Consider the following 16496-nt stretch of genomic DNA (forward strand, 5'->3'; position numbering starts at 1 on the left):
CTGGCATATTAGCATCTTTATGTGGCTATTCCCTCTGTGCAGTGGAATTCTTCCATGAAAATCTCCAGCTATTTCAGGTTCACTTTGGTCCAGTTATATGGCACAAAATGAACTTGGTTGACTGGCGAATCTAGGCCTGTCTACCTTAATGCCTACCAGACTTAGTGCCTTTTTAAATTTGATTTTAAAATGTTAGCTAATCAAAGGCAACATTTTCTAATCATTTCATACCCTGTGCTCATCTAAATACTATCAAAACAGTACCAGTGTGAAAATTGTCACCCATACATTTAGATGCACATGAGATTTACACATAGTACATTCTCTATTAGGAGAGCCTGCATTGCAGAAAATGAACTAGTAGGTGTTTTCCATTCTAATTAATGTGTACTGTAATATGACCTTCTGAGCGGGAACAAAAAAAGTGAACAATAATGCTAACTGTTTCTATGATGCTATGTAAATAAACTATTGCGTGCATTTTTAATAGAAAAGTTGTGATAATCTCTTCTGTTATAAGCGGTGGATGTGGTATACCTAGACTTTAGTAAGGCATTTGATACGGTCTTGCATGATATTCTTATCGATAAACTAAGGAAATACAATTTAGATGGGGCTACTATAAGGTGGGTGCATAACTGGCTGGATAACTGTACTCAGAGAGTAGTTATTAATGGTTCCCAATCCTGCTGGAAAGATATAACAAGTGGGGTTCCACAGGGGTCTGTTTTGGGACCGGCTTTGTTCAATATCTTCATCAACGACTTAGATGTTGGCATAGAAAGTACGCTTATTAAGTTTGCAGATTATACCAAACTGGGAGGGATTGCAACTGCTTTGGAGGACAGGGTCATAATTCAAAATGATCTGGACAAATTGGAAAAATGGTCTGAGGTAAACCGGATGAAGTTTAATAAAGACAAATGCAAAGTGCTCCACTTAGGAAGGAACAACCAGTTTCACACATACAGAATGGGAAGAGACTGTCTAGGAAGGAGTACGGCAGAAAGGGATCCAGGGGTTATAGTGGACCACAAGTGAAATATGAGTCAACAGTGTGATGCTGTTGCAAAAAAAGCAAACGTGATTCTGGGATGCATTAACAGGTGTGTTGTGAGCAAGACATGAGAAGTCATTCTTCCGCTCTACTCTGCGCTGGTTAGGCCTCAACTGGAGTATTCTGTCCAGTTCTGGGCACCGCATTTCAAGAAAGATGTAGAGGAATTGAAGAGGGTCCAGAAAAGAGCAACAAGAATGATTAAAGGTCTTGAGAACATGATCTACGAAGGAAGGCTGAAAGAATTGGGTTTGTTTAGTTTGGAAAAGAGAAGACTGAGAGGGGACATGATAGCAGTTTTCAGGTATCTAAACGGGTGTCATCAGGAGGAGGGAGGAAACTTGTTCACCTTAGCCTCTAATGATAGAACAAGAAGCAATGGGCTTAAACTGCAGCAAGGGAGATTTAGGTTGGACATTAGGAAAAAGTTCCTAACTGTCAGGGTGGTTAAACACTGGAATAAATTGCCTAGGGAGGTTGTGGAATCTCCATCTCTGGAGATATTTAAGAGTAGGTTAGATAAATGTCTATCCGGGATGGTCTAGACAGTATTTGGTCCTGCCATGAGGGCAGGGGACTGGACTCGATGACCTCTTGAGGTCCCTTCCAGTCCTAAAGTCTATGAATCTATAAGATAAATTTAGACAAATGAAAATATTATGTAAGTCACACTTGCAGAATTTTTCTTGCTTGAGTGAATAATATATTTTGATGGGTAAGGTAGACAAATAGAAGTTGTGCCTGGGCTGGTACATTTTCATGATGCTTTTGCAAGGCTGAACTAAGTAAAATTTTCTGTCTTTAAATCAGAAAGCCTCAACTTATTTAGCTACTAAATTGTCTCTTGGGGATTGATTTGGCTGGAATTAGATGGATGCTCTCTATAAGGAATTATTCTGCAGGGTGGGAGAAAAGAATTCATATATATGAACACAATAGCAACTCCTGTTTGAAGTTTTCAGGCAAACCTCTGTATGGACACACTTGTATCAGTTTAAAACTGCGTCTAGCAACTTAGCTTGCAACTTATAAATTTACAAATGCAACTAAATTGATGTAAGCCAAGTTTACTCTGATATAATAGTGTCCGCACAAAGTTCTGCCTCAGTTTAACTAAATCAGTTTAGAAATACACCTTTACTTTATATGGTGCAACTTTAGGTGCAACATTTTTCCCAGATGGAAACACTACAGCTAGTCCCAAGGTGTGGTCTTATGTAGAAAATTTAGAGAGGAGTTTTTTCCCATTTTTTCCCTTCTTTCTTCAGCTGTGAAGCTCAAACAGAGGTTAAAATATAATTTGGCTAAAAGGAAAGGTTAATAAGTAACTAACAAAGCTCTATATATTCTGTTTTACTAGAAAGACACCAGCTTGCATAGTCTTACTTTGAAAATGTTCCCTAAAGGGATCTTTGCCTACATTTGGTTCTTTGTTCTTGTATTTGGTTTCTTTATCTCAGATCATAACTATAATATAAGCCTGCACCCACATCTGAACATTTAGTGCAAGATAAGATTTAATTCAACCATTAAAAGTCTTTCAAGATACTTTTGTATCAAAAGAGCTCTCTAATTTTTTTATTTTGCAATTGAAAATTGTTGAACAACTTTAAAATATGCAATATTGTAGTTTAACAATAATATTAATATTAAATTAAATAGCATTCTGATGGGAAAAGATGTGCTTATTTATTAACAGATTTTTTTTGTGGTTTCCTTAATAAGCCTTCAGAAATTCAACTCTTTCAACATAATTGTTAAAGGAGCTATAAATTCTTACTGCAGTTAGTCCTGTTTCTTGCAATTTGCAAATATTTCCCTTTAAAGTTACAAGACAAAAATAAAAAAATAGTGCTCGCACTATTATTCTTAATGAATCTCCTACCCTTTTCCCCCACCAGAATGTAATTAAGATTGCCAGGTATCCTGTTTTCTACCAGAACACCCAGTCGAAAAGGGACCCTGGTGGCTCTGGTCAGCACCGCTGACCGAGCCATTAAAAGACTGGTTGGCTGCACTGCCAGTGCAGCAGAGCTGGCAGGCTCCCTGCCCCACTCCCTGAAGCAGCCAGCATATCCTTCCGGCTTCTAGGCAGAGGGACAGCCATGAGGGCTCTGTACATTGCCCCCGCCACGAGCGCGGGCTCCGCAGCTCCCATTGGCCAGGAACCACGGTCAATGGGAGCTGCAGGGACAGCACTTGCAGGTGGGGACGGCGCACAGAGTCCCCTGGTTGGCCCTCCCCCTAGGAACTGGAGGGACACGTTGCTGCTTCTCGGTAGCCGCCTGAGGTAAGCGCCACCCAGAACCCGCACCCCTCACCCCCTTCTGCATCCCAACCAAGTCCTGAGCCCCTTCCTGCACCCAAACTCCCTCTCGGAGCCTGCAACCCTTCCCACATTCCAACCCCCTCCCACATCCTGAACCCCTCAGCCCCACCCCCCAACCTGGAGCCCTTCCCCCATCCTAGAACCCTCACCCCCTCCCACATCCCAATCCCTTGCCCCAGAGCAGTAAAAATGAGTGAGTGAGTGAGGGTGGGGGAGAGCACGCGACAGAGAAAGGGCGGATGGAGTGAGTGGGGAGGGATCTCGAAGAAGTGGTGGGGTGAGGCCTCGGGGAAGGGGCAAAAGAGCAGGGCAAGAGTGTTCGGTTTTCTGCAGTTAGAAAGTTGGCAACCCTAAATTTAATTGATTCTGAAATCAATTGTCTAGTCTACAGTGTTGAATCAGGGCATCAGGGCCGGTGCAAGCACTAGGCAAACTAGGCGGCCACTTAGGGCACTGAGATTTGAGGGGCGCTGAAAAGCGGTGCCTAAAAATAGGACCAGATAGCAATCAAGACGCAGGCTGCAGGTCGCAGACTGTAGGGAGGACGTAGATAAGAACCACGCTCTCAATGAATTGCTCTCCCGCCATTTAGACAGCCAGCGATTATAGGGAAGTCCTTTGATTAGATCGCAGGCTATAGGGAGGTGATAAGAACCACACTCCCAGTGAATTGCTGTCCGACTCCTGCCATTTAGAAACCCAGTGAAGTCCTTCGATTAGATCGCAGACTATAGGGAGGACATGTGTGTGATAAGAACCATGCTACCAATGAATTGCTCTCCGATTCCTGCCATTTAGAAAGCCAGTGAAGTCCTTTGATTGTGAATCGATAATTGTACAGATTGCTGTGTTGGTAGGTACTGTGACAAAGTTCTTCCTCTACCTTGGTGGGTCTTGCGCTTATTGGCTGATTTGCTCGCCTCAGAGATCTTCCCCTCTGGTGGAACCCACAGTCTGGATCAACTCCTGTGTCGGATCAGGAGTTGGGAGTTTTGGGGGGAACCTGGGCCTGCCCTCTACTCCAGGTTCCAGCCTAGGGCCCTGTGGATTGCAGCTGTCTATAGTGCCTCCTGTAACAGCTGCATGACAGCTGCAACTCCCTGGGCTTCTTCCCCATGGCCTCCTCCAAACACCTTCTTTATCCTCACCACAGGACCTTCCTCCTGGTGTCTGATAACGCTTGTACTCCTCAGTCGTCCAGCAGCAGCACCCCCTCTCACTCTCAGCTCAAAGTGCCTCTTGCTCTCAGCTCCTCACACGCTTGCCACAAACTGAAGTGAGGTCCTTTTTAAACTCAGGTGCCCCAATTAGCTAGCCTGCCCTAATTGATTCTAGCAGTTTCTTAATTGGCTCCAGGTGTCTTAATTATCCTGCCTATCTTCATTGGTTCTAGCAGGTTCCTGATTACTCTAGTGCAGCCCCTGCTCTGGTCACTCAGGGAACAGAAAACTACTCATCCAGTGACCAGTATATTTGCCCTCTACCAGACTCCTGTACCCCACTGGTCTGGGTCTGTCACAGTACATTATTACAGTACTAGCTCCTCGGTCTTGTAGATTGCACAGCAGCAGCCAGAAGGAGAGTGGAGCAGCTTGCAGCGGGAGGTGTAAGACCCCCGCTGGGACTGAGCTGTGCTATCAGTGTGTTGCAAGCGGGGCCAGCTTGCACATGGCATGCTCCTCGGAGAGCGGGCTGCAGGATTTCCAGGGCAGAGGCTCTGCTCCCTGGGGAGAGAAGGGAGGGACACCATGGCTGGCAGCTCTACGGGCTCTCTTTTGTGGAGGGGTGGCTAAGCCGCTTTAACCCACCTCCCTGTGCCCCAGCTTTCTACCCTCCCAACCCTGCTTTGGCATAAGGGCCGTGCACTCTCTGCCTCACAGTCCTGCCTGCCCCACACCCCCCTGCCGGAGCGAGAGCCCAGCATTCAACTCCCCATCCCAGGCACAGGACAGACTCGTGAAGGCAAAGCAGGCCACACGCTCCCATTGCCCTGTTGCAAGTGCACTTGGCCCGCTGCTGCTGCATGCCAGGGACTGGAGAGGATAGTGCTCATTTCACCTTGCGGCTCTTTGAATCCTACCCTGCCCGCCGCCCCACTCCACACCCAAACCCAGTCTGCTTCCCTTCCCCTCCCCAGCCAAACCTGATACCCCACTGACCGAACCCGATCTGCTTCCCTTCCCCACCTAACCCAATACCCCACTGACTCAACTCGGTCTGCTTCCCTTCCCCTCCCCAGCCAAACCCAATCCTCTCAGTGACCGAACCCGGTCTGCTTCCCTTCCCCACCTAACCCAATACCCCACTGACTCAACTCGGTCTGCTTCCCTTCTCCTCCCCAGCCAAACCCAATCCTCTCAGTGACCGAACCCGGTCTGCTTCCCTTCCCCACCTAACCCAATACCCCACTGACTCAACACAGTCTGCTTCTCTTCCCCTCCCCAGCCAAACCCGATCCTCTCAGTGACCGAACCCGGTCTGCTTCCCTTCCCCACCTAACCCAATACCCCACTGACTCAACCCGGTCTGCTTCCCTTCCCCTCCCCAGCCAAACCCAATCCTCTCAGTGACCGAACCCGGTCTGCTTCCCTTCCCCACCTAACCCAATACCCCACTGACTCAACCCGGTCTGCTTCCCTTCCCCTCCCCAGCCAAACCCAATCCTCTCAGGGTACGTCTTCACTACCTGCCATATCGGCGGGTAGCAATCGATTTCTCGGAGTTCGATATATCGCGTCTCATCTAGACGTGATATATTGAACTCCGAACGCACTCCCATCGACTCCGGAACTCCACCACCGCGAACAGCGGTGGCAGAGTCGACGGGGGAGCCGCGGATGTCGATCCCGCGCTGTGAGGACGGGTAAGTAATTCGAACTAAGGTACTTCGACTTCAGCTATGCTATTCACGTAGCTGAAGTTGCGTACCTTAGATCGAACCGCCCCCCAGTGTAGACCAGGCCTTTGTGACCGAACCCGGTCTGCTTCCCTTCCCCACCTAACCCAATACCCCACTGACTCAACTCAATCTGCTTCCTTTCCCCTCCCCAGCCAGACCCGATACCCCACTGACCAAACCAGGTCTGCTCCCCTTGCACTCCCCAGCCAAACCCGATCCTCCCAGTGACCGAACCCAGTCTGCTTCCCTTCCCCACCTAACCCAATACCCCACTGACTCAACCTGGTCTGCTTCTCTTCCGCTACCCAGACAAACCCAATCCTCCACTGACCCGAACCCAGTCTGCTTCCTTCTCCTCCAGACCAAACTCGAACTGTCACTGATTGAATCCGGTCTGCTTCCCTTCCCCTCCCCAGCCAACCCGGAACCCCCACTGACCGAACCCAGTCTACTCCCCTTGCACTCTCCAGCCAAACCTGAACCTCCACTGACTGAACCTGGTCTGCTCCCCTTGCACTCCCCACCGAAACCCGAACCCCCACTGACCGAACCCGGTCTGCTCCCCTGGTTCTCCCCAGCCAAACCTGAACCCCCACTGATTGAACCCGGCCTGCTTTCTTCTCCGTGGAAAAATAAATTCTAAATTATTAGTGTTACTCTGTGACAGTGTATTGTGTATAATGTATGTGATTTATTTTAAGGCCTGGTCTACACTAGGACTTTAATTCGAATTTATCAGCGTTAATTCGAACTAACCGCTCAACCGTCCACACCAGGAAGCCATTTAATTCGAACTAGAGGGCTCTTTAGTTCGAATTTGGTACTCCACCCCGGCAGGTGGAGTAACGCTAAATTCGCACTTGCTAGCTCGAATTAGGCTTGGTGTGGATGCTAATCGAACTTAGCAGCTCCGGGAGCTATCCCACAGTGCACCACTCTGTTGACGCTCTGGACAGCAGTCCGAGCTTGGATTCTCTGGCCAGCCACACAGGAAATGACCCGCGAAAATTTGAATTCATTTTCCTGTCTGGGCGGTTTGAATCTGACGTTCTGGTTGCACATCGGGGCGAGCTCCGCAGCACCTGCAACGATGCAGAGCTCTCCAGCAGAGGAGTCCGGGCAATCCCAGACTAGAAAGAGGTCCCCAGCATGGACTGACCGGGAAGTCCAGGATCTGATCGCTGTGTGGGCGAGGAGTCTGTGCTCTCGGGCTGCGCTCCAACAAGCGAGCAGACCTTCGAGAAGGTCTCTAAAGCCATGAAAGACAAAGGATACAGCCGGGATGCGATGCAGTGCGCGTGAAAGTGAAGGACCTAAGACAAGGGTATCAAAAAGTCAGAGCGGCAAGCGGACGCTCCGGGCCCAGCCCCAGACATGCCGCTTCTACGAGGCACTGCATGCCATTCTAGGTGGGTCTGCCACCAGTGCCCCACCAGTGACGGTGGACTCCGAGGACGGAATAGTGTACGGGACAGTTCCCCCTCCTGTTCGCCGATGGGGAAGATGAGGAAGGGTCTTTAGAGGACGGCGCAGGCGACATCGAACCCACTCCGCTTTCCCTGACAGCCAGGATCTCTTCATCACCCTCACAGAGATCCCCTACCAACCGTCCGCCCGTTAACCAGGACTCGGAATCAGGGAAGGATCAGGCGGTAAGTGCTACAAACAGGGAAACATTTATTTTTTAAGAAACAGGGATTTATATAAAAATAGAAATACTATATAAACATTTTTAAATATGAAACTAAACAAACAGCAGGTCTACACAAACAGCAATGGAGCAATAGTCCTCTGGGGATATTTCAAAAAAGCTCTCAGAGAGCAGCTGGAAAAGCCTCAGCAAGAGGTTTCTTGGGAGAGGTGCTTTATTGGGTGCGAAGCACACTCTTCCGCGCCATGCCATCCTCAGGTAGAGGGGGACCATCGCCTCTACGAGCATGGCAGCGTAGGGTCCTGGTCTGTGCAGGGCTTCTATTAACATCCGCTCTCTCTGTGTGCGCCTGACACGCCTCAGGGTGATGTCGTTGTGGAAGTGCTGCATCTAATTAGTGGAATTAGTGTACTGTTACTATTGTGCATGGTAGACTTTTACTTTGCATAAGAATGACCCTCGCTTAACAGAGTTTTACTTTGCATAAGAATGACCCTCGCTTAACAGCCACTTGTGGCAGGCCTCAGAGGAAAAGCATACAGGGGTCTTTCCCGTTCACTGGCGGGAGATGATAACGCTCATCTTTTCTGCTTTGCACATTGCCTCCAGCAGGAGAGCACAGCTAAGCACTAACTGATAAGCACTCTGTACTGTAAGGCTTACCAGGACTTTGTGCAAGAGGGATGCAGCTGTCTCTCCTCGCTTGTGCGCTCTCCAGTGCAATGGCGCCGCCAATGAGAGCGTATTCCGAAATCTCGGACTAGTTCTGAGATCTCCTGAGACTTGGTTCCCTCTTTGGTCTTGTTCACTGAAACTGACTAGACTGTGTTTACTGTTGGCAAACATGTATGTGTTCAAGGAAATCACCTACTTTTTCACATCACACAGCTTCGGCTCCTTCCCGGACTGCCCGCCATCCGCAGAGGCTGGCTCGGATTAGACGCAGAAAGAAAAAGACAAGGGACGACATGTTCCAGGAACTGATGGCCAGCTCCAGAGCGGAGGCGGCAGAGCAGAGACAGTCGAGGAGAGCCTGTGTCAGCAGCATCGCACACACCTGGAACGGGAGGATAGGTGGCGGCAGGAAGACCAGCAGGCGACTCAAACGCTGCTTGGTCTAATGAGGAGCAAGCGGACACGCTCCGGCGCCTTGTAGATGTTCTGCAAGACCGCAGTCAGGAGGAGAGAGCCCCCCTGCAGTGCATCTGCAACCGCCATCCAACGCCAAGAAGTCCTGTCCCCCCCTCACCCAAAGTGACAAGACGGAGGCGGTAGGGGCCGTGAGAACTGTCCCTGCACCGCAGCACACCGATAATGTTAGAGACAACTGTCGTGTAAATTTGTACAAGCTCTTTCTTTACAGCATCAACCAGTCCCAACTCCAAGTTCAAACCCCCACTGTGTATTACATTATTAAAAGCGGTTTGGTGTTACTGACTGTTTCCACGTTTCTGGTGTCAGAAGACTTTCTGTTGTTCTGTGGGGTAATTGTAATGTCACTGCATAGCCCACAGTGCCATGCTACAGACTTGGCTGCAGGGTCAACTGCAGGGCACACACAGACTGCAGTCACTAGGCACCAGGGACAGTCTGTGTGGTGTATGCTGCCGGTCTTTCCTTGAGGTGTATGCTTGTGCAGGGTCCTGGTGCCTGACATCCCCGAATGTAAAGGCAGGCTTCCCTTCACATGCATTTGGACCGTAGTCACGATCCTCCCCGGTGCCCCGAGCCCCAAAAATAGACCTCATCCAGGGCAGATACTCACCCTTCCCCACACCCCTCACCTTCCAACGCCCAAACCCACAGCCGTCATGGTAACCCCTATCCAAGGACGGCACCCCGCCCTTCCTGCAAACCCACCCATCAGTGCACACCTTAACCAGCACAGAATGCTTCCATGTTTCAACGAATAAACAGAAATGAAAAGTCAACGAAAGATTTATTATTAATTACTAAAACATGTCCTTAGTTTTAAAACGTCCTTGGGAAGTGGGGAAAACTTGGTTTATGATCAGGCTCTCTTAAAATCAAGTGGACAGTCACAGGTTACCCTGCTCTGCGAGGAAACTCGCTTTCAAAGCCTCCCTGATGCATATCGCTTCCCGCTGGGATATTCTCTCAGCACGGGTGTCTGGCTGATCGTAAACAGCAGCCAGGCGATTTGCCTCAACCTCCCAAGCGGCCAAAAAGGTCTCGCCCTTGCTATCACAGAGATTGTGGAGCACACAGCAAGCAGCAATAACTACGGGGATATTCTTTCGCTGATGTCCGAGCGAGTCAGTAAGGTCCGCCATCTCCCTTGAGACGTCCGAAAGCACACTCCACCACCATTCTGCACTTGCTCAGCCGGTAGTTGAAGAGTTCCTTTTCAGTGTCCAAGGCGCCTGTATAGGGCTTCATGAGCCAGGGCATTAGCGGGTAGGCCGGGTCCCCGAGGATCACTGTAGGCATCTGCACATCCCCAACCGTTATTTTGTGGTCCGGGAAGAAAGTGCCTGCCTGGAGGTCTAAACAGACCAGAGTTCCTGAACACACATGAACCTTGCCCGCCCACCCGGCGTTGATGTTGGTAAAACGTCCCCTATGGTCCACCACAGCTTGCAGCACCATTGAAAAGTAGCCCTTTCGGTTAATGTACTCGCTGGCCTGGTGGGCTGGTGCCAGGATAGGGATGTGAGTCCCATCTATAGCCCCACCGCAGTTTGGGAATCCCATCGGCGAAGCCATCTATGATGGCCTGGACATTTCCGACAGTCACTACCTTTGAGAGCAGTTGCTCAACGATTGCGTGGGCTACTTGAATGACAGCAATCCCCACGGTAGATTTGCCCACGCCAAAGTGGTTCGCTACTGACCGGTAGCTGTCTGGCGTGGCAAGTTTCCAGAGGGCTATGGCCACTCGCTTCTGCACAGTCAGGGCTGCTCGCATCCTTGTGTCCTGGCGCTTCAGGGCAGGGGACAGCAAGTCACACAGTTCAAGGAAAGTGTCCTTACGCATCCTGAAGTTTCGCAGCCACTCTGTGTCATCCCAGACCTGCAGCACTATGCGGTCCCACCAGTCTGTGCTTGTTTCCCGGGCCCAGAATCGCCGTTCCACACCATGAACTTGACCCATTGCCACCATGATCTCCACTGCCCGGCGTACCCTGCTTTGTGAGAGGTCTGCGCCACTCTCCTGACCGTGCTGCCGGAGCCTCCTCGCCCGGTTTCTCAGCATCTGACTGTGGAAGAGGTGGACGATAACGTGCGAGGAGTTGACAACGGCCATAAGTGCAGCGATGATCGCAGCGGGCTCCATGCTCGCAGTGCTGTGGCGTCCGCGCTGTAACCGACCAGAGAAGGGCGCGAACAGATTTCCCGCCGGCGCTTTCAAGGAAGAGAGGGAGGGCGGGATTGACGGTTCAATGACGACACTAACCCAAAACCACCGTCGGCACATTTTTCCCCCCAGCATGCATTGGGGGGAAATCCCAGAAGTCCAATGGGCAGCGGGGAGTGCGGGAACTGTGGGATAGCTTCCCACAGTGCACCGCTTCCAAAGTCGAAGCTGGCCCCGTGAATGTGGACTCAGAAGTTCGAATTTGTGTATTTAGTATGGATACACAAATTCGACTTATTAAGGTCGAATCCACAAATTCGACTTAAGTAGATTCGAAATAGTCCTGTAGTGTAGACAAGCCCTAAGATCCATGCTGTGTTGTGCAAAGTGAAAACAATAACACTGTCAGGTTATTTATTTATTTTCATTAGTAGACTAAATAATTAAATTAATAAATTTTCAATCCAAACATGTATTAATTCTAATGAACAATGCCATAGTATGCAGTATTCATTTTTGGAAGTTTTTAATAAGCGATGCTGGGGGCAGGGGGCAAGGTAGAAGTTTCTCCTAGGGGGCGCAAAATATCCTTGCACCGGCCCTGCAGGGCATTATGACTATAACAAAAAGAAGTGGAGCGAAAATAGGAAAACAATTAAAATGCAATTTTTCTTTCATTGTTTGTGTACAGTTTCAGACATACTACCTTGTGTTATGATCCCATTAGATGTCATAAATTATGTTTGTTCAGGCTTGGGCAGTACTGAAATGAAAGACATCCACCGAACACCTAGGTATTGAAAGAGATGACTTTGATGATTGAGTAGGTTCCACTCCTTCCTCTGAAATATTACCTTATTAGTGTCTCACTAAGGTGTTTTGGGGAAGTGGATGGCACTGCACTACTGTATGCTTTTGGATGTGATGTAATTTCCTTTCTCCTGAGAGACAAAAAGAAAGAAATCAAGATCCTATGTATTTATTTTAAAATGTGTTGTGTTAAGATACTCTTGTGATGAATGTTGTATAAGATCATAGGTGGTTGAGTTCTAACCGCTAGTATTGAGAAAAGATTTCATGACACTTTGCATAAGGATATTCATTCCAATATTATGGACAAATTCCAGTTTGAGTTATAGCCATGGCCTCACTCCATCTTCTTTGTGCTGCTCCAGAAGTGTAAAGGGGATGGAAAGGTAGCTTAAGTAAAATTTCCTCATAAATACAGTACAGTATACTAAAAGTTAGAAGCTATGCTTTTTGCTGTTATGGTTCCTAATTCACAACCCAATTATCTACCCCTGCAGAGATTCTAAAATTACAGAGGATTCATGGTGGTTAAGTCCATAAATGGCTATTAGCCAGGATGGGTAAGGAAGGGTGTCCCTAGCCTCTGTTCGTCAGAGGATGGAGATGGATGGCAGGAGAGAGATCACTTGATCATTGCCTGTTAGGTTCACTCCCTCTGGGGCACCTGGCATTGGCCACTGTTGGTAGACAGATACTGGGCTAGATGGACCTTTGGTCTGACCCAGTACGGCCATTCTTATGTTCTTAGGATTAGAAGTGATGAGGGTTTTACCATCAGATATTTGGTATTAGCAATAAACTTTTAAGGTGAATTTAATTGCACACTGTGGAAAAAAATGATTATTGGATTCTCCTGTCCACTAAATGAAGATAGCAAGTAGAGCATTCCCTTCATATAGGGGAACACTGTACCCGGTGAAAGTTGTTGGGCAGCATAGTGCTTGAACATGGTGGAGAGTCAGGGCTTGAATATTTAAAATAACATGCATCTGTTTTATTAAGTGGGCCAGTTTGAAAGTTCACATGGGAGCTGCATTTCTCACCATGTATTGACTGTAAAATATCTTAACAAATAAAAACGCCTAATTGTTGGCATTTCACTGCTTAGTGCTGACAGTAACCATCTTGTTGGAAAGTAATGTAATTTGTGGGTCAAACAAAATGAGATCAGTTCAGTGCAAGAGACTAAATATGTTGTAGCCCCACAACCCCACAGATATATATGTCCCTGACCACAGCAGAACTATTGTGATTTCACTGCATGGATGGCAGCAGAATTTAGGAAACCTATGTGTATTGTCCCTTGAATTCCATAAAGCCCAGATTTCCAGGATGCTCCTTGTGTCTTAGCACCCAGGGAAGTTTTGAGGATTAGACAGTGGCAATAGATCCATGAATACACCAATATATTTTTTAATTCTGCTCTTGAAGAACTGATATAAAAACACAGAAATAAAATCCTTGAATTAGACATCTGTTTCCTTAGAATGTGATCTCAAAAGTTCATTCTTTTCTTTTGTAATAAATGCCCAGATATTAATTGACTTGAATGAGAATATTTCAAGTCAATTGATGATGCTGTGAACATAAGAGTGAAAATAACTTCCATTATTCTACCGAAAGTATAGTAGTGTTTATCTGATTTTAACCTAAGCTTTAATTAATATAAAGAACAAAACTGTACTAATCAATACAATAGCATATTATGACTGTAACAAGTCCTATTTTTCTGTGTTTCAGAATTTTCACCAAGAAGTCAACCAAATAACAAATTCTGACAGCCCATCAAGCCTGGACAGTCTTGAGGCAGGAGAACAAAATGAAAATTATACAACACCCAGTGAAACATCTTTGACTACACAGTGGGACGACTCTATACCCTACAATTCACAAAAATCACAGTCTATGAATAAGAGCTTCCTTCATACACCTGAACTAACTTTTTCTAAAAATCAGCATGTAAATAATTGGCTGATAAATTTAGATACCCAAAATAGCCAGCCAAACACTCCTTTTCATGACACTTTAGCTAATGTTCTAATTCCTGTTGAAAATGTACACAATCCAAAACAGAAATCATTTGTTCTTAGTGGAACAGAAAAAAGAACAACAGATATATGTACTTCTGATAATCAAATAACCTTTGTAAACAGTCCGTGTACTTTTATGCAAAATAGGAAAGAAGAAAAAACCAATATGTTGAAAGTTCCATCTTCTGGAATGGTTAGTAGAGAGAGTTCATTAGCCACTGATAGCCCTGTGTTCAAATCCAGCAAAGCCTGGGTCACCTCTGATTCTACTCCAAGAGAAAGAGTTCTAGATTCTGTACAGGAGCAGAGTTCTGAACTGACCCAACAGAGAAGAACCACCTCATCAGTACAAACCTCAAATCAGCCTATGGCAACACCTGTAATCTTACCTCCGAAACAGTGGAGTTCAACTGGTGTTCACAACAGTACTTTCTCATCTAATCCTTTACAAAAGGGCAAAAATACAAATACAGTGCCATGTACTGATAATCTAGACAATTTGTCAGAAACAAAAGATGAAAACATAAAAAATTTTAATGGTATTAATCAGGGATCATCTTTATTTCAAGACACATCTAATGCTTCCATTTTGTGCAACACTGATCAAGAAGAGGACAAAAAAGAAGAAAAGGGAAATGTGGCTGAAGCCATGTCACCTTTGTCTAATGCAAAGTTTAATGGTGAATTGTCTGAACATCACAGATACCTGAGAAATAACATGCATGAGCGAAAGGGAGTGAAATTGCCCAAAAGCATTTTAAAGAAAGAATCTAAATATGAAAATTATTGTTTCAAAGCAGTAGTTTTGAACCGAAGGATCAGTTTTGGGAATCAAACTGCATCATCGATCAGAGACAGTCTAGAATTGGCAAAAATAAAAGGGAAAGATGCAGAAAATCAAAAGACCAATAAGAAACTCAGATGGTTTGATGAAACTGACAAAATAGTAGTAGAAGATGATGAAAAGTGCACCACAGGAGTATCTCAGGCACAGTTGCAGCCGTCTTATGTTCAAAGTAAACTCAATGATGCTAACAATAATTTAAGAAGTATTCCAGCTTGCACCACAAATTCTATCTGCACAGAAAATCACCAGGATTATCCCCCAATATCCACAAAAATTGTTGCTGCTGGAGGCTCAGAAAGAGACTGTATGCCTCTGCGTTGTTTTGTATCTACAGGTTACCACTTTGCTAAACAAGCTTGGATGGCATCAAAGGGTGATGAAAGTAAACCCCCTGCATATAGTGGTGACTCTAAAATTCAGAAAGGTAATCTGTGTAAAGGTAAGACTAAGATAATCAGAAGACCAAGATCTGCCAAAACCCAATCAGGTTTTACACCTAAGAATAGAAAGGGCACTATAATCCGACCGCAGTCTGCTAGTGAAGTAGATAAGGTTATAAAAGCTCAGGGTAAAATCATTGTACCTCATCCACCACCTAAACCTGTACCAGGCAATAGGCCAGATCAGAATGTAGCAGACATTATGTGTCAACCAGTAAATTCTTCCAAATGTCAATCCAACACTACAAATGGTAACTATGTAAATGCAAGACACCTTTTGCTAGCAGATCAGGTTTTAAATAGAACCACTATAGAAAATAATAAGAGTATTACTTGCAGTTCTGACTTGGTCACTGAGAAATTGGTACCCCCACCTTCCTACAACGTATCTCCAAGTGAGCCTTTGGAAAAGACAAATTATACTGTAAATAATATTCAGACAATTGCCCAACAAGACAGCTTGATAACTGGTACCAAAAGGAAACCTGTATCTGCAGAAAATGGACTACGTCTTGATCGTACACCAACTGATGAAGAAATAAATCTTTTGTGGCAGGGTGTGCATAGTGCCCTAGCTCAAAAGGATTATGCTGCTGGTAAGAATCATTCTTGTTTTTTTTTAAAATAGGGAGTTTTAATGATAACAGGATCTTGCATTGTTACACATACTGTTTTCACCTTTTCACACAACAATTTGAAGAGTTTCTACTTTTCTCATTATCTATTATCTCCTAGAGACCCCAGTCATAGATGAGGGCCCCATTTTCTTGGGTACATTACAAGCATTAAATAAAAAGAAAATCCCTTCCCCAAAGACAGGTGGATGAAACAAATAGATGTGAGGAGGAAGGCAGAGAACAAGTTAACAGTAAAATGAGTGAGTTTTACATGGTAAACTATAGCTTACCACCTGCCAGCCACTATCAGCTGGCAGGACTCTCTCATTTGGGAAAATTGTTTTTTGAAAGGATCTCATGAAAGAGCCATTAATCTGCCATGTTTTTAAAGTGATTGCTCTGTAAATATTTGGTATTGGGAAGACTCTCAGTCTCGCTAACACAGGGAATGTTTCGAAGAAAGTTGCCCATGTTAATAGAGTAAAGAAAGTGGAAGA

At 46.2% G+C, this 16496-nt stretch overlaps 1 protein-coding gene across 5 annotated transcripts in view; it reads left to right on the top strand.

Moving 5' to 3' along the window:
- CEP126 (centrosomal protein 126) overlaps positions 1-16496 on the top strand; it is a 66587-nt gene that overhangs the window by 39146 nt on the left and 10945 nt on the right. For 3 of the 5 annotated variants that reach the window (XR_005599801.1, XM_039542221.1, XM_039542429.1), the window contains one exon: positions 13806-15978. Coding sequence is in view for 4 of the 5 variants with exons in the window: in XM_039542221.1 (XP_039398155.1) it covers positions 13806-15978 (2173 nt within the window). In the remaining variant the exon portion in view is untranslated. The remainder of the gene's footprint in view (positions 1-13805; positions 15979-16496) is intronic. The other 2 variants (XM_039542288.1, XM_039542363.1) reach the window with 2 other exon arrangements.

The sequence above is a fragment of the Mauremys reevesii genome, linkage group 1, assembly GCF_016161935.1.
Source record: "Mauremys reevesii isolate NIE-2019 linkage group 1, ASM1616193v1, whole genome shotgun sequence".
Classification (NCBI taxonomy): Eukaryota; Metazoa; Chordata; order Testudines; family Geoemydidae; genus Mauremys; species Mauremys reevesii.